Source organism: Musca vetustissima, unplaced genomic scaffold (genome assembly GCF_032173495.1).
Source record: "Musca vetustissima isolate MV318-11 ecotype Yass unplaced genomic scaffold, APGP_CSIRO_Mvet_v1 utg28331, whole genome shotgun sequence".
Lineage (NCBI taxonomy): Eukaryota > Metazoa > Arthropoda > Insecta > Diptera > Muscidae > Musca > Musca vetustissima.
The window spans coordinates 77,380-96,148 of record NW_026876907.1 but is presented as its reverse complement, the minus strand read 5'-3'; the positions used below and the strand labels follow the sequence as shown (position 1 = coordinate 96,148).

At 36.2% G+C, this 18,769-nt stretch overlaps 2 protein-coding genes across 2 annotated transcripts in view; both read left to right on the top strand.

Moving 5' to 3' along the window:
• The window catches only part of LOC133321426 (probable cytochrome P450 4aa1), a 79,629-nt gene that overhangs the window by 26,148 nt on the left and 34,712 nt on the right, over window positions 1-18,769 (top strand). The window lies entirely within an intron of this gene.
• On the top strand, window positions 3,020-7,681 carry LOC133321424 (putative fatty acyl-CoA reductase CG5065). The gene is made up of 7 exons (XM_061530510.1): window positions 3,020-3,217; window positions 3,289-3,793; window positions 3,936-4,134; window positions 6,820-7,059; window positions 7,142-7,273; window positions 7,339-7,461; window positions 7,546-7,681. The coding sequence occupies exons 1-7, from the start codon at window positions 3,020-3,022 to the stop codon at window positions 7,679-7,681; spliced, it is 1,533 nt and encodes a 510-aa protein (XP_061386494.1).

Genomic DNA, 18,769 nt, shown 5'->3' with positions numbered 1-18,769 from the left:
GCATACAGAATTTCAGAATAATACTTTTTCCCACGCAGCGCAATATTTTGTATTTTAGTACGAATTTTCAATAAACCAATCCTTTTATTTGTACTGAGAATTGGTCATTTTTGTACTCTATATTTACATTTTTTTCCATTCACTGTGGTAAAATATTTAGTACAATTTTGTAAAAATATTTATTTAATAGTTAAGCACATACATACATAATTTCAGATTTCAATCTCTAATACTAATACAATCTCTAGTACTAATTTCAAAAATATATTACTGTTTAGCAACGTATTTGTAACGGTTAAATCTATGTACCGCGGATTTATATTTCTTCCGGTTTCATTATACTACAGTATTTAGTACTAATTTCAAGAGAATTATACAAAGCATTCTATTTGCAATAGAGTAAGCTACATAAAAAATTTCAGATTTTTATTTCTACCAGTTCCATTGTATTTTATTATTTCGTACTTTTAATCAAAACTTTAGTACTAAATTTCAAAAAATGGTATGTATAGTATTCTATTTGTAATAGTTAAAGCTTTCACAACTTTTTAATAACTTCAAGTACTAATTTCAAAAAAAAATATGTTTGCCCATTATTCTATTTTTAATAGCTCGAGTTACATACCAAATTTCAGATATCTATCCCTACCTGTTCCATCGTAGTATAAAATTTAGTAGTTTTAGTACAAATTTCCAAAATTTGTTCGCACATTCCAATTTGTTTATCATTGACAAAGCTGCATACCAAATTTCAGAGCTCCACTTCCAACAGTTCCGGCATAATACAGTTTTTAGTACAATTTAGTACCATTTTAGTACTAATTTTCAAAACATATTTTTGCACATCATTCTATTTATAATAGCTTAAGCTCCATACCAAGTTTCAGACATGTATCACTACCGATTCCATTCAAATATAATGTTTAGTACTTTTTAGTACTTCTTAGTACTAAATTCCAAATTTTTTTCACACATTCCGATTTGCTTATCATTGACAAAGCGGCATACCAAATTTCAGAGCTCCACTTCCAACAGTTCCAGCGGTATACAGTTTTAGTACTTTTTAGTACTAATTTCCAAAAATATTTTTGCACCTCATTCTATTTGTAATAGCTCGAGTCACGTAGTAAGTTTAATGTATGTATCTCTACCGATTCCATTCAAATATAATTTTTAGTACTTTTCAGTACCTCTTAGTGCTAAATTCTAAAATTTGATAGATTGTCATTCATGTTTTTCAATTTTATTTTAAAATTTTGAAAATATTACATTTTTAAAATTAATAAATCTTTTTGATATTGAATATGTTTGTTTACATTTTCAGTCAAATTTCTGGTTTGTTCCCGTACTACAAGAATCTACTCGATTTTACTATTTTCTTCGATATCATAAAGGAAAATTCGTTATCATAGTAAAAACTAGTAGATTCTTGCAGTACGGGAACATACCATTCGTTGACACTAGAATTGAATGTAATTTAGTACTTTGAGTTCTTATTGGGTAGAAAAATCTCTCCACTGAAAATTATAAATATAGGTCAATTTTTTCGGGTAGCCACCATATAGGGGTACCCCCAAATTTTTGGTATTTTAAGGTTCTTGAGCGCCTTTTTCAACCGAACTCTCTGTAATTTGGTATTTTGTAGTCATATAAGGTAAAAAAATCTCTCTTCCAAAAAGTATTAATATTCCCACTTTTATATTAAAATAGTTAGCTGATTTGTTCCGTGTTTCGGGGTGTCCCCATATTGACGTATTCTACCATAGTATGGAGGATAGTCGTTACTCAAAATAGCCTACAAAGTATGGAATACTAAGACGATTTAGCCATCTCTTGTAATATTGGCTTCAAAATTGACATATATCTGTCATTAATTAGGTATAGCCCACATGTAATGGTAATGATTTACTAAATTGTACATTGAGGACCTTATACTCTACCATGCGTTATCAGTATCAGCCACGTTTTGGCGTTTTCAGATTTTTAAGAGAATCCCCATTAAAAATTCTGAAATATGTATTTGGTGTACATAATGGTTTACATCAAACGGTTTGTAGAATTATCAGTATGGGTTCACTTTTTGATATCTTCCCTATATTTTCGTTGCAAGTATCTGTTAGTAAACCTATGGTGGAGGACACCCATGACCGAAGTCAAAGCTTTTTTACTTGTTTTATTTTCAAATGTTTCTGTTTTATAGTTGTATATGTGACAAATTTCACATACACCGACAGCCCATGGTACTTGCTGGTTTATAGCAGGGTGCGAAGAATGATTAAAATACTCCCTTCTCACGAATGCTCACGTGCGAGTATTCGAATGTTTTCAATTTATCGCGAATGATAAAGTTACAATGAATGATTTGCAATCTCTCGCGAATGTTCGCATTGTACGAAAAATTCACGAATGATAACATTTCGCTGCAAGCGTCGTCGATTCATTCTTTCGCGAGCATTTGTTGCCGAAGAACATTCTTTTGAAAAACTTAAAAAAAACAAATGTTCGCGAATGCTCGCGATATAATAAAAAAGTAAACACACACAACGAATGAATGTGTGTGTGTGTAGCAGAAAGTGTGTGGAATAACAAAACACATATCACGAACGTTTGTTTTTATTGTTGTTGCCGTTTTGAGTATTCGCGAGAATTCGGGAATGTTTGTTTTCATTCGTAAGAGAAAGTCAGAAAGAATTTCAACCACCAAACGAAACGAACGAACGTTGTTGTGTGCTTTCACTCGTTTGTTATGTGTGTGCGTTCATTCATTGGCGAATGCTTGTTTGGTAAAGAATTTATCGCCATAAATTCATTCGTAAAATGAGCAAAAAAACGAAAAGAATGTATTTTGAATCATTCGCTCGATCATTCGAATTTTTGTGCACTCTGGTTTATAGTAAACATATCATAACCCTAGTAAAGTAACCTCCATGAAAATATAAGAGGAAGGAGTTTTAATTCTTTTATTTATCTATTTGCGATTATTCTATCAATTATTTTTTTTCTCCCCTATTTTCAGAAAATGACGACATTAACTCCAGTTCAGCAGTATTACAAGGACAAGACCATATTTATTACCGGGGCCACAGGGTTTATGGGCAAGGTCCTTATCGAAAAGTTGCTCTATTCATGCAGTGAATTAAAGGAAATTATTATTATTTGTCGGCCCAAAAGGGGCAAAAGTCCACAGTCACGACTGGAGGAAATTTGGAAGGCACCAGTAAGGAACAAATTTAATTTTTTTTTTAATTTAATAAAAAAATGTAAATAAAATATTTCCCCTTTTTCCAGATTTTCCAACGCATCAAAGATGAAAAACCACATGTGCTGAAAAAGGTCACAATGTTTCAGGGTGACATTACATTGGAATATTTAGGCCTCGGCGATGAGGATTTAAAATATGTTGCCGAAAATACAAATATTGTTTTTCACATGGCCGCTTCGCTGAAAATGGAATGCCCCCTTACCGAATCGATTAACATGAATTTAGCTGGAACGCGCCGATGTCTCGATGTCGCTAAAAAAATGCAGAAACTTTGCGCCTTTGTTCATCTCTCGACAACATTTTGTAATTACGATCAGAAAGTACTCTACGAACAGGTATACGAAGTAAAACAAAAACCCGAAGATTTAATGCGTCTGGCCGAATGGATGGACGTGAAGACATTGGATTCGATACGAAGCGATTTAATTAAACCACATCCGAATAATTATACCTACACGAAACGATTAACGGAAATTTACGTGCGTAATCATTATGCAACGATGCCGGTTATTATAGCGCGACCAAGTATAGGTAGGATAAATAATAAACATACTATTAAAATAAGATATATCCTAACCACACAAAAGATCGAAATATTATCTTCTTTGATTTATATTCTGCAAAAATTCGAAATGTGTCATTTTCATCTAATTTTTTTTGTTTCTTATTCTAGTCACCTGTGCCTATAAGGAACCCCTGGAAGGTTGGATCGACAACATGAATGGTCCCGTTGGTCTCGCCATTGCTGGCGGTAAAGGTGTTCTCCGTTCCTTGATGTGCGCCGCCGATGCTAAAGTTGAAAATATACCAGTCGATCATGCCACAACGGGCTTGATTTTTATTCCCCATTATGTTAATGAAATGAAAACAAGGTAAGAATTGATAACTCCGAACTTCTAGAATTTTTAGAAGGTGCAGTACAGAAGACCTCTTTTGAATTCGTCTATATCTAGAAAATCTTTTGAGAAGTCATCTTTGTTTAAAAAATCGTTTGAGGGATCATGGCTATTATACACAAAACTTATAGAGGACATCTTGAAGGACCTTCAATGATGAAGTGTATGCCATCCAAATCATATCTGTTGAAGGTTCCAATGGTTCTGGAATACCTGTTCAAAGGTCTTCTATTCCTAAAAGATTTGTTGAAAGGTCTTCTATCCGAAGACAAATCGCTATAAGGTCATCTATCTATAGAAGATCTGTTAAATGACCTCAATCGTAAAAAAGGGTCTCATATTTACAAAAGGTCTCTTGAAGGGTCTTCTATATTCACAAGACGTCGTTAAGGGTCTTTTATTTGTGGGAAATCACTTAAGTGTTCTTCTATTTAATGAAAACATTTCGAGGAGGCTTCTATCTATTGGATATCTCTTGAAGTGCATTCGATATGCTAAGGACCTTTTGATGAGCCTTCCATCTATAGAATACCTCTTGAAGTGGTGGAAGACCTCATGAAGTGTCTTCTATTTACTGAAGACCTCTTCAAGGTTTTTCTATCTACGGAAGTCCTCTTGAAGGGTCTTCTCTCCACGAAAGAACCCTTGAAGGGTCTTCTATCTACGGAAGTCCTCTTGAAGGGAATCCTATCCACTGAAGACCCCTTGAAGGGTCTTCTATCCATTGAAGACTTCTGAATGGTCTTCTATGTACTTAAGACACACTAAAGGGTATTTTATCCACTGAATACACTGAACACTGAATAAAAAGGTCTCCCATCCACTGAAGACTTTTGAAGGGTCTTCTATCCACGAAAGAACCCATGAAGGGCATCATATTCACTGAAGATCCTTAGACGGTCTTCTATCTACTGAAGACCTCTTGAAGGGTCATCTATTTATGGTTATCTTCTATCCACTGAAGACCTATTAAAGGATCACCCCTTAAAGGGACTTCTATTTAGAGAAGACCTCTTGAAGGATCATACATTTACAGAAGACTTTTGAAGGTTCTACTATCTGTAGAACGTCCCTCGAAAAGTATCCTATCCACTGAAGACTTCTTGAAGGGTATTTTATCTACTGAAGACCTCTGAAGGGTCTACGGAAGACCCCATGTTGGGTAATTTATCCACTATTGGTCTCCTATCCACTGAGGACACCTTGAAGGGTCTCCTATCCACAGAAGACTTCTTAAAGGTTCACCCCTTAAAGGGGCTTCTATTTAGAGAAGACCTCTTGAAGGATCACCTATTTACAGAAGACCTTTGAAGGTTCTACTATAGACAGAACGTCGCTCGAAAGGTATCCTATCCACTGAAGACCTGTTGAAAGATCTTCTATCTACGGAAGACCTAGACCTCTAGAAGAGTATTTTATCTACTGAAGACCACGGAAGGTCCTTCTGTCAATCGAAGAGCTCTTGAAGGGTTTAACATCCAATGAAGACACTTTGAAGGGTCTAATATCTACTGAAGATCTCCCATATGCAAGTGCTGGCCCATTTTATCCACTATCGGTCTCCTATCCACTGAAGACACCTTGAAGGGTCTCCGATCCACTGAAGACTTCTTAAAGGTTCACCCCTTAAAGGGACTTCTATTCAGAGAAGACCTCTTGAAAGATCACCTATTTACAGAAGACCTTTGAAGGTTCTACTATCTACTATGTTCGGACCTCTCTTCTATGTTCGGACCCTTTAAAGTCTCTTCTAGACCTCTAGAAGAGTATTTTATCTAGAGAAGACCTCGGAAGGTCCTTCTGTCAATCGAAGAGCTCTTGAAGGGTTTAATATTCAATGAAGACACCTTGAAGGGTCTAATATCTACTGAAGACCTCCCATATCCAGGTGCTGGCCCATTTGCGGTATTTTGACACAGAAACTAGAATCTTCGAGACGAACAAAAATAATTGCAAAAATTATAGGTACCGAACATTTAATCAGAATTTTCCAACCGATGTGACTGTAAAGTGGCATCCAGGGTTCTTGGATGGTGTAAAACATATTCGCAGACGATTTTCGATGTAGGTCTATATTTTGACTTAACACTCAAACAAAGGTCCCGCTTAAGTTTCGGTATTTTTAAGCAGCTTTTTCCCCTCGAAGTGTCTGTAATTGGGCGTCCTATGCTTTCGTTAGATGAAAAACTAATACGTCGACGATTTTCGATATGCGTCCATGAGATAACCTCCATACAAACATCCTGTCTCATTTTCGGTATTTTGAAAAGGTTTTAGCTGCATGTTCCCACCAAAGTGTTTGTACTATGGCTTTTCAGATTCGTGATGAATAAAAAATATATCTATGTTTTTAAATAGGCCACACAGAAAGGTTCAGTTTCATTTAAAGCGGATATAACCCGTGTTTCTTTAATTGGGAATTTCTGAGAGTCATAATTAACCTACCAGCAGATAATTTAGTAAAGATCCAAATCGATTTATGAAATTTGGAATGCTCAGCAAATATTGGAGGGTAGTCTTTATAGAATAAAAGAGCCCTTTTTAACGATTTTGTTTTCACAGAAATTACTCTCCAAGAGAAAGCGGGTGCGGGCTATGCCTGATGCGCCTTTATACCTTTATCCTCGTTTCTTATTCATATTTTTTCATTTCTTTCTACAGACCCGCTGAAATTCCGGTTTTCAATCTCACCCTGGGCGAGGATCAAAAAACCACCAGTCGATGGGTGGTGGAAAAATCCATGGAATTCAATAATGAATATCCGTTGACCATGCCACTGTGGTATCCCAATTGTAACCTGACCATGAACAAATATTATCATTGGTTCAGTGTCATATTGTTTATGTGGCTGCCGGCGCTGTTGGTGGACTGTCTGCTGACACTGTGTGGTCAGAAGAGATTGTAAGTGGAATTTAATATATAATTTTTTTTTTAATTTAATTAAAAAAATATATTTTTGCAATAAAAAAAACTATTTTTCCAGCTTAATGCGTGCCCACAAACGTCTAATGGCCGGTTTGAAAGTTTTGCAATTTTTCACCACCAAAGCATGGAATTTTCAAAATCCCAAATATATTGAGCTATGCGAATCGTTGACACCGGAAGAGAAGGCAATGTACGTATAGAGAGTTTCATATTTAATTTGAATGAAAAATAAAAAAAAAACATTTTTTTGTTTAGCTTCCCCACTCCGCTACAATTCGACAAGGATGAATATATGTTCAATTGCTGTATTGGCGCCCGACAATATGTCTGCAAGGAGCCCATGAGTAATGTACCCCGGGCCAAGGTTATCTATAGAATGTGAGTGGACATTTCTCTCCCTCTCTCGCTCGCTCTCTCTCTTTGAATTTAAAATAACTTCCCTTTGTTTTTTATTCTTTTTAGCATGTACATTTTGGATCGTGTCTGCAAAATTCTAATATGCAGTTGGTTCTTCTATTGGCTATCAGTGAAGTTGGGCGTTGTCGATTATTTGTGTTACATTAATCCGTTACATCTGTTGACACCGGTAAAACAATAGGATTTCAATTTTTTTTTTAATTTATTTAAGTTAGTTTTTCGAAAATATTTAGTTTAATTTTTATTAGTTATAAGAATGTTGTAATATTTAAGCAATCAACAATAATGAACGTTATATTTTGAAATGAAATGAAATAAAATAAAAAGAATTTAAAAGAAATATCGATAAGAAACGTCGTTAAGTTCGACGCAACCCTCCGCCGGAGGTGGACAATTCACCTAAAATAGATCGGAACTTTCATATGCGAGCTAAATTAATGCCAAGAAGAGCGTAATAACACAATACAATTGGGATAAAATACGGGACAATAATAGGGCTATCATTATCGTCTTTGAAACTTTAGAATCCATAAAAAATGAGAATCCATAAAAATCCCCCAAAATACCGAAATTTGGGCGGTACCGGTATATTCTATTCATGTGAATCTTGAGGATTCCATTCAAGTGACATTCTGGTTGTGGTAAATACATTTTTCTTAAGGTACGGCGAACCCATCTCCATAATTACTTACCTACTTAGCTGGCTTGTGACAAAACGTTTGTTCCATAAGCCGAGCATCGGTCTTGCGCGCAGCTCATCCAATTTCAAAGACCATATTCCGAGATGTTGCCGTCGACTTGATCTTTCCATCGCATTCGTGGCCTACCCCTTCTTTTTTTGAGTTGGGACATCCTCATTCATTCGCACGACATGACCTAGTCAACGTAGTAGCTGCAGATCGATACGTTTTAAAATTCCGATGTAAGAGAATAGATGGTACAGCTCATACAGATTCATTCGACGGCGATATTCACCGTCAACGCATATCGGCCCATAGATCTTCCGCGGAAATTTTTCTCTCAAACACTTCAAGAGCTGCCTCATCTGCATGCGCAAGTACCCATGCTTCAGATCCATACAACGGCACGGGTAGTATCAGCGTCCTGTAGAGTGTTAGTTTGGTGTGGCGAGAGGTGGACTTGCTTTTGAGATGTTTACTCAGGCCAGTACTATTCTTCTCCGAATTTCAAAACTGATATCATTAGTTTTATTTATGGCGGAACCAAGGTATATAAGATCGATGACTACATCGAAGCTGTAGTATTCAAGTTCCACAGTTGATCCGAGTCTACTGGACATTCAGCTTTGTCTTCTCGCCATTTACTGCCGGACCGACATTGTCAGACTCCTTTTCAATTCGTTCAAAGGTGGCTGTTACCGCTCACAATGTTCGAACCATTACGTCGATGAGGTGAGTAACATGTGCTGTTTGGCGTACAGAGTGTCATTTCTGTTCACATTTGCATCTTAAATGACCTTTTTCAGAAGGATGTTGAATAGGTCACTCGACAAACTGTATCCTTGTCTGAATCCTCGTTCGGTATTAAAGGGCTCCGAGAGGTCTTTTTCCGACTTTAACTGCTGATCTTGTGCCACTTGAAGTTATCCTGCATAGCTTGTAAATTTTGCAGGAATGTCAAACGCAGGCATGGCTTTAAACTCCTTTGAGCGGATTGGGCTGTCGAATGCGGCTTTATAGTCAACGAATAGGTGCAACGTATCGATGTATTTTTCGTGGGTCTTTTCCAGAGTGAAAATCTGGTCTATGGTGGATTTGCCAGACCTGAAGACGCATTGGCATGGTCCAATAATGCCATTGACCATTGGCTTCACAGTACACAACTAGATAGCACTTTATATGCGATGGGAAGGAGACTAATTCCTCAGTAGTTGACACATATCGCCTTGTCTCCTTTTTTGTGCACGGGCCATAGGCATGTATTCCTCTAGTCAAATTGTATTAATCAGCTGGTGCAGGCTCCTGACAACCGGTCTTGAATAGTTCGGCTGATAATCCGTCGGCACCTGGTGCTTTATTATTCTTCAGCCGATTAATTACTAGGTGGTCTACACTCTATACCGACATCTCTTATTGGTTCTGGAGTATCTTCTTCACCGCCACTATTTGATACCAGAAGCTTTTCAAAATACTCCTTCCAGATACCCAACACGCTGTATCGTTTTTCACATCAGTAGCATTACGACACTCCTGATCGTATCATAGGTTTCCTGATGGTGGTCTTTGGTACCCAAGTGTTGCTTTTGCTGCAGTTTGTAGGGAGTGGGCAATACTTTGCCATTGTGCTTCTATAATATTATCGGGCCAAGAAGTGCTTTCATCAGGCAGGTGGGTAAGTTAAGCAGAGGAGGCTTCTGCTATCTGTTGTATTTGCAGCTTTTCGACGTCAAGTTTCCGAGTTTCATTAGATCGCACCTTTGCTACTACATTAAGACGGTAGCTAGCTTTGACTGACACGAGGGAATGGTCCGAATCGATATTAGATCCTCGGATCAATCGAACGTCTAAAACACTTGATATATGCCTTCCTTCTATCACAACATGATCAATTTGAAATCCACGTGGCCTTGTGTATATCGATATGCTTGAATCTGGTGCTGCTAACTACCATGCTTTTAGCTGCAGTGAAGTCTATCAACCTCATACCGTTGTCGGATGTTTCCTACGTTAAATCTGATTTAGTATGGGTTCCTGGTTTGTTAGAATCCAGAACTCATGCCGTTAGGCTGCAATATTCTACATTTTGATCCTGAGGCATCTATACTAATAAACGAGCAAAGTGGTTGGCTGATTTAAATATTAATTAACGCCCAGATAGATAGGTTAGAAAATCGAACTGTTAGTATAGTATTGAGATCTGAAGGAAATTTTGGAAATACGTTCTATAAGCGAATAAAAAGTATTAAAACGGTACTTAATTTTAATTATGATCGATATGGGTGTATAGGTTCATTAGCTCTTCTGGCATATGGGCACGTCCGAGGTCACACGATTTGCACACCGTAATAGCTCTGCACACCGTAATAGCTTTATCAAATTTTCTTTGATTCTGACCCACTCCACATAGTTCATCTTCCTATAAAGAAATGTGTAAATCCAATACGAAGCTTATTGATTATCCGATTTGTCCGCAATTTCGTACAAAATCAATATTTTTAACAAATTTAGATCATATCCGCAGATGCAGTCTATCGATCCACTCCTTCTGGTAACTCCACGTGGCCTTGTGTACATTAACTTAAATTCTAAATTCTTAAATTCTAAATCCTACACAAATTCTCAACAACTCGTATTTTCCTGATAGGATCAAAAATTTTCAAAAATGATTCAAAAGATGGCCGCATAACTTTATTCCATTATATAAGACAAATTGGTTTACATCCGTAAAAATTGTTATACAACATTCTGCGGGGATGTGGAATGTACCTTCATATATAAATATATTTCATTACGTAACTAAAAACCAGTGTGTAATTATTAAAAATTTTGAATATATTTTGGGTATTAAATTTTAAATGAGTGAAATTGGCTCACTCCGTAAATCTAGTGTTAAATTAATATTTATGCTAAGAACAAGAAGAAATGATGACAACTGTTGTCTTTCTTTATACTTTTTGTCCTTACTTTACGTATCTAAGTGTAATTAAAGAAAAAAAATTCTTCGACTTTTGTAAATATTGTGAATTATCAAATTGGCAACACATATATTTAATAGTAATTAGAGATCCCTATGTTGTCCAATTACAATATGATGTAGTAACAATTCATGGTTACTTTAAATAGATAAATAAGTAATCATTAGAATGAACTAGATTTAGAATTATCTAGAATAGAATTATCTGGAATAAGTTCAGAAGCAGATAAAAGAAGTTGTAACATAGAGAGTTTGTCTCAGTTTATAAAGTTGCGCTCAGTTGTAAAGTGTCGTGCTCTCAGTTATTAACGTGTGTCGTTATAAGTTTGAATTGCTGTAAATAAAGTTTGAAAAACCCCCCGAATATAAAACTGTGTTTTAATTACTGCTGTGGACATCGCCTGGATCATTTTAAAAGGATAATTTTCAACAGGTTATGGGCCCAGGAAGCTCTGGATAAAGGATTGCCCAGTCGAGATCTAAAAGATAAAGTGCTGTTCCAGGAAGGAAAAAGTATTGTTCCAGAAAAAAAAAACTGTGAAAAAATCCATAAGTAAAAGGACAACATTGACAAGAGTACTGTGTGGAAAATGAGTTCGTCAATCTACAACATCGAAAAGTTGGACGAAACAAATTATGACTCCTGGAGTTTTACTATGAGAGCTGTTTTAGTCCACCAGGAGTGTTGGGACATCGTAAGTGGTGCCGAAAAGAAGCCTGAAAAAGATTATGGACAATGGGTAAAAAAGGATGAAAAAGCGTTAGCGACCATAATTTTGAGTGTAAATGCAAGGCAGATCCCCTACATCAAAACCTGTAAGACCTCATCAGAAGCATGGATCACATTAAAGGATGTCCACAGACCAAAAGGCCCGGTACGTAAAGTCACTCTGTTTAAGCAATTGTTAGGCATGCGTATGAGTGAGGAAGATTGTATTCAGCAACATGTGTGTAAGTTCGCTGCCGTAAGTGACAAATTGGCCGAAACTGGGATCGAGCTGCAGGAAGAACTCTTTGTTATAATGCTGTTAGCTAGTTTGCCACAGTCATATGAAAATTTTGTAGTGGCCCTAGAAACGAGGGATGAGCTGCCCAGTTTGAGCGCATTGAAGATTAAACTTGCCGAAGAGGGGGAAAGAAGAAGGGCAAACAGTACCAGTGACTTGGAAACAGTCGAGAACGTTTTTGTGTCCCACAACAACAAAAAGGAAAGTCCCCGAAAATTCCACAACAACAACAATAAGCGGGTAGACAAGCGTATGAACAACAACAACAATGAGCGAGCCCACAAATATGTGCACAACAACAACAAGAAATATAATGGAAATTGCTACAACTGCGGTCGTAAAGGGCACTTCGCTGCACAATGCAACAACAACAAAACAAAGGGGACGACACACACAGATTCATACAGTGTATTTTCATCGACAAGCAACAACAACAACGTGCTAAACCCTTCAGTGTGGTGTGTCGACAGTGGCGCCTCAACACATTTGTGCTGCGACAGAGGTATGTTCGCGAAATTTCAAGAGCACATAGAAGAGATCAATTTAGCTGGCGACAAGAAGATCATAGCGAAAGGCAGAGGCAGCGTGTGGCTAGATGAATGCAAGGTGATGCTCAACGACGTGTTATATGTGCCCGAGTTACAGTGTAACTTCATTTCAGTGGGCAGAGTAGCAAAGAAAGCGGCCGTAAAATTTAATGACAAAGGGGCAAAAATTATAGAAAATGGGAAAACTGTGTTATGTGCAAGGCGAGTAGGAAGCATGTATTTATACAGCCCGCAAACGAGACAAAGAGAGTGCCTGCATGCGTATTGGAACAAAAGGTGCAAAAATAAGGAAAATCCTATTAAGGAGGGGATTTATAATGTAAAGCAGGTAGATCGTAAGAAAGGTCATAAAGTAATAAAATTTAGAGAGCAAGTTGTGAAAGCCATTTAAAAAAGGTATGAAATAGCATCAATGAAATTTTTGAATTATATATGTCATAAATGTAGTGTGTCTATAAGAGCGTTTTATTGTATGTCAATTTGAGTAAAGAAATTGGATTAATGTAAATAGTGATAAAAAGTAAAATATGAAATGTATATAGGATAAAAAATAAATGCATGTATGTAAATAGGTAATATTGAAATATATGTGTTGAGGAGGGGTGTTAAATATTGTGAATTATCAAATTGGCAACACATATATTTAATAGTAATTAGAGATCCCTATGTTGTCCAATTACAATATGATGTAGTAACAATTCATGGTTACTTTAAATAGATAAATAAGTAATCATTAGAATGAACTAGATTTAGAATTATCTAGAATCGAATTATCTGGAATAAGTTCAGAAGCAGATAAAAGAAGTTGTAACATAGAGAGTTTGTCTCAGTTTATAAAGTTGCGCTCAGTTGTAAAGTGTCGTGCTCTCAGTTATTCAACATATTTTCCATTGGACTGCTAATGTACATTATTATATTAAACCAGTGAGCGGAGCAGTATAGTCGGACGGGGACGACCATACGATATCGTACACAACTTCCATGAAAATCTAACTTTCTGTGGTTCTATATTCTGAGATTCGGCAATATTTCGCGATATTTGCACACTTTTGACTGGCTAGATGTCAGCAAATGTTACTAATAATCAGTACAGCCCTTTCTAATTACTTATCCAATTCCCTTCAACGTGGGTTGTGTTGTGATGTTCGGCTTTCAATTTTGGCCTATAGATCGACTCGAAAAAAGTAACACACTAGGCGTTGACCTTGACCATAACTGGAAACTCATGGAACATTTCAAAGCGATCAGCGCTATATTTCCGCCCTCCAGTGTGGTAATAGGTTACTATAATTGGTATCAATTTAAAGGTCAACCACTCCTCTTGGATATACTATCAACTTCTCGGGTCTATGTCCTTCAGTGGAAAATATATACACTATAGAATACAAATTTTGTCATTTTCACACAAAAGTTTTGTCATTTTGACCCGCTAAATATTGACTGATCTTTATCAAAACAGGCAAGCTTATTCTTTGACTTGATCTCCTTCTCCATGCAGTGTTTGGTCCATAATTGCGGCCTCTGGAGCGACCAGAAAAACCGACAAAAATAAAGTTTTTGGTCCATTTCATCCCCTAAATATAAACCGATCTTTTCCAAAAACAATAGGGGTCTTCATTTGCCAGGACCCATCCTACATGCAAAATTTCGTGAAGATTGGTCCATAACTGTGGCCTGAGTCTAGATCGACTCAGCTAGTCGAGATATGACGATCGGTATACATAAAGGTGGGTCTAGGACCAATATTTCGCGGCGTTACAAACTTTTGGGGCTGCACAAAGCTATAATACCCTGACAACATAGTTGTGTAGGGTATAAAGAGGGGCAACAGATTCTTATTGTTCAATTAGTGAATTGTTCGGCCCTACCCTTGTTATGCCACACAATGGGTCTTATGCATAAAGGTTATAAGGTGCTTGTCGTATGCATAATAAAATTTGATGTATTTGCTTTTACTCACTGTTCACGTTTGATCTCTTCTATTGGAGATTCTGTGCAGATCCTGGATTCCAAAATGGTATGGCCCCAGATAATGGAGTACATCAATCAACTGTGTCGCGAACAATTGCGGATGATGCAAAACGTATATCTACCAAGGCAAGCGAGTGGATAAAATTCCCGAAAGATGCAGATCAATTAAAGGATGATCAAATGAAATGGTCCAAAGATGATGATGATGAAATGTTAGCTTTATATCTTTGACACATATTTCAATTGTTTCTTTTTTCTTATTTTTATACCCTTCACCACACTGTGGTACAGGGTATTATGTCTGTGTGCATATGTTTGGAACAGGCAGAAGGAAAGGAATCGAGATAGACCCATGGTTCCTTTTGAGAATATGCATAGAATCACATTCTGAGTCGATTTAAGCATGCCCGTCCGTCTGTTGATGTTAAATTGTAAACAAAGTACAGGTCGCATTTATAATCCGATTGGGATGAAAGTTGGCACAGCTCACTTATTTGGCCAAGGACCAACTCTATTGAAATTGGTGAAAATCGGTTCAGATTTAGATATAGCTCTCATATATATTTTCGTCCGTTTTAAGGTAAATGGGGCACCAAAGTCCTTCTATATCTTTCGATTTGCATGAAATTTGGCACAGCGTACTTAATTAAGTCTGGAATTATGTCTGCCAAATTTCATGAAAATCGGCCCAGATTTATATATAGCTCCCATATATAGTTTCGTCCGATTTCATGTAAATGGTGCACCAAAGTCCCTATATATCTTTCCATTTGCACGAAATATGGCATGACGTATTGAATTGAGCGTAGAGCGATGTGTGCCAAGTTTCGTGAAAATCGGTTCAGATCTATATATTTTTTTTGTCCGATTTAATTTAAATAATATGCCAAAGTTCTTATGTTGCATACCGTACTGAATTTAGTCCAGAATTTTGTGTGCCAAGTTTCGTAAAATTCGGTTGGGATTTAGATATAGCTGATATGAAGTAATTGACGCACCAAGAAACCAACATATGACTGATAGGAACTAAACGTACCGAAATTAGTATAACTTAACATTTGACAAGTTTCGTTGAAATCGTTTCATATTTGGGTATAGCTTCTATATATAATTTCGTCCGATTTTAAGTAAATTGTACATCAAACTCCTCATGTTTGTCAGATTGACATCAAATTTTGCACAACGTACAAAATTGAGTTACGTTTTCTAGAAGTACAGACATAGCCCAACGGATGACCTATTGATATTTGTTTGAAGTCGATTTTCATACTTTTGTCCCAAACGAATGACATGTTTATGGATAGATCTAGTCCGATTCACATTTCACATAAATATCACATATTTTATTTCATCCAATTTCATGTCAATAATGCTATTTAAAATACCCATAGTGGTGAAGGGTATCATATAGTCGGCCCCGTCCGACTTTACTGCTTTCCTTACTGGTATGTTTATGTCCTTTATATTTGGACTGCCGTTTAGTAAGTTCCATAGTTTCTTTTGATTTTATTCTTTCTATGGTACATGACACACCTAATTCCGCCAATGAAAGGAAAGTTCAAGATACACGAATCACAGTAGAAAAGGGAACAAGATGAAAGAAAGAACCGGGCCATCCTAGCGGAATAATTACCCCAAGAGTTCAAAATTTTATATTAAGAACTAATTGTCTCCCGATTCGTTTTTCTCCCGATTTACGTTGACCACAAGTTATTAATCCTTTTACTAATATATTCAGTTAATTTTCAAATGGAACCGATACCTTAAAGCAATTATATTATTTAAGTTGCCTTGAAATGCATAAAATAGTTGTACGATAATTCGTTTCTCTAGAGAAATCAGAAATGTTGATACAACAGTCCAGTTGTAACTATGTGACTTGTAGTGCCTAAAAGTATGCAACACTTATTGAACGATATCTTACTCTAGTAAAGTCTACACTAGTTGTTATCGATAATGCCGTGTATAAGCAATGGTAATAGCGTGCCCTAATATGGAATATGCCTGAAAACGAGCAGTAAAGTATATAAGTTGAAATACAGAATGAATAACAGTTTTTTTTGAGAAACGACGTTTTTCTTCGTCGTGTAAATAGTCTATTTACCTGAATAAAAAAATATATTCCGGGAAATATTACAGATTTAATTTTTTTGCTTAAGATAGGATACGATAATTTTTACTTTATATAAATGTTTATATCGATTCTGTATTATTGCCCATTTTCTGTAAAGATTTTGGAGTTATAACTTGAGACTTATGAATATTATCATGCAAACTCGACTTTTAAATTATAATTATGTATAATATAATTAATAATTATTAATAAATTTTACACCCAAAATAAATAAATTAATGATACTTTCAATCCTTTGGAAGTCATTCGATTTTTCTATCCAAATACTAGAAATCAGTATTAAAATGTCATATTAGAAATAATACCCACCCTTTCGCAACACAAATCGATAAACAAAAATGTTAACCAGAAGAACACACATGCCCTTGGCATTACCTCATCGGAAAGTGTTTTTTGTTGACTTAACTAATTTGGATGTCATAAAAATCTATTTCAAGGTTAAATTTTCTATTAGAAAATACAATTTGTTTACGTGACTTCGAACATCGTAGGCGTATTGTCTAATTAGAATTTTATGAGGATCGAAAAACAATTAGAAAGTGTTAACTATATCATAAATTCGTAGAGATTTTTTTTAAATTGATATGCAGGAAAATATGTACCTAGCAAATTTTGTTTTTGCAAAATAGTCAGGCTGAATCCCAGTTTGTTGTTTTTATAAAAAAAAATTTCGCCATTGATCCTCATCAGTTCCCTTAGTTTCTTGTTGGGATGTTCTCCCCAGAAGTTACTTATTGCTTCTTTACAAAAAAAAACCTTTCATACCCAAATGTCTCTTGTGACAATTCGAAGTTTTTACGTTGGGGTAATGTAAGAACTTCGAATTGTCACGAGAGTCATTTGGGTATGAAAGGTTTTTTTTAAAGCAATAAGTAGCTTCTGGGGACAATATCCCAACAAAAAACTAAGGGAACTGATGGGGATCAGTGGCGTGATCCGAAACTATAGTCTTCCCTGCCTTACCCCTCGGCGGACAATGCCATACATTCCCCACAAATAAATAGTTTTTATACCATTCACCACACTGTGGTACAGGGTATTATGTCTTTGTGCATATGTTTGTAACAGGCAAAAGGAATCAAGATAATCACTTCTTAAGTCGATTTATGCATGTCCGTCCGTCCGTCTGTCTGTCCATGTTAAATTGTAAACAAAGTACAGGTCGCATTTATTATCCGAATTGGATGAAATTTGGCATACGTCACCTATTTGGCCCAAGGACGAACCCTATTGAAATTGGGAAAAATCGGTTCAGATTTAGATATAGCTCCCATATATATTTTCGTCCGATTTAAGGTAAATGGTGCACCAAAGTCCCTATATATCTTTTGATTTGCACGAAATTTGGCACAGCCTACGTAATTAAGCCTAGAATGATGTGTGCTAAGTTTCATAAAAATCGGTTCAGATTTATATATAGTTCCCATATATATTTTCGTCCGATTTAAAATAAATGGTGCACCAAAGTCCCTATATATCTTTCGATTTGCACGAAATTTGGCACAGCGTACTTAATTAAGCCTAGAATAGTGTGTGCTAAGTTTCATAAAAATCGGTTCAGATTTATATAACTCCCATATAAATTTTCGTCCGATTTAAGGTAAATGGTGCACCAATGTCCCTAAATATCTTTCGATTTCCACGAAATTTGGTACAGCGTACTGAATAAAGTCTAGAATGATGTGTGTTAAGTTTCGTGAAAATCAAAAATGCGACGTCTGTTAAGATTCATCTGTTTAATTTACCCAAAGTGGTGAAGGGTATCATATAGTCGGCCCCGTCCGACTTTACCACTTTCCTTACTGGTTTTTTATAATAACAACAAACTGGAATTCATCCTGACTATTTTGCAAAAACAAAATACAAATGGTGTCCCAAATAACCTACCCAAATAACCTACCAACACTATACCTAGCAACCTTAGTCAGGAAACTATGAAACTTTAGTCCGGAAAC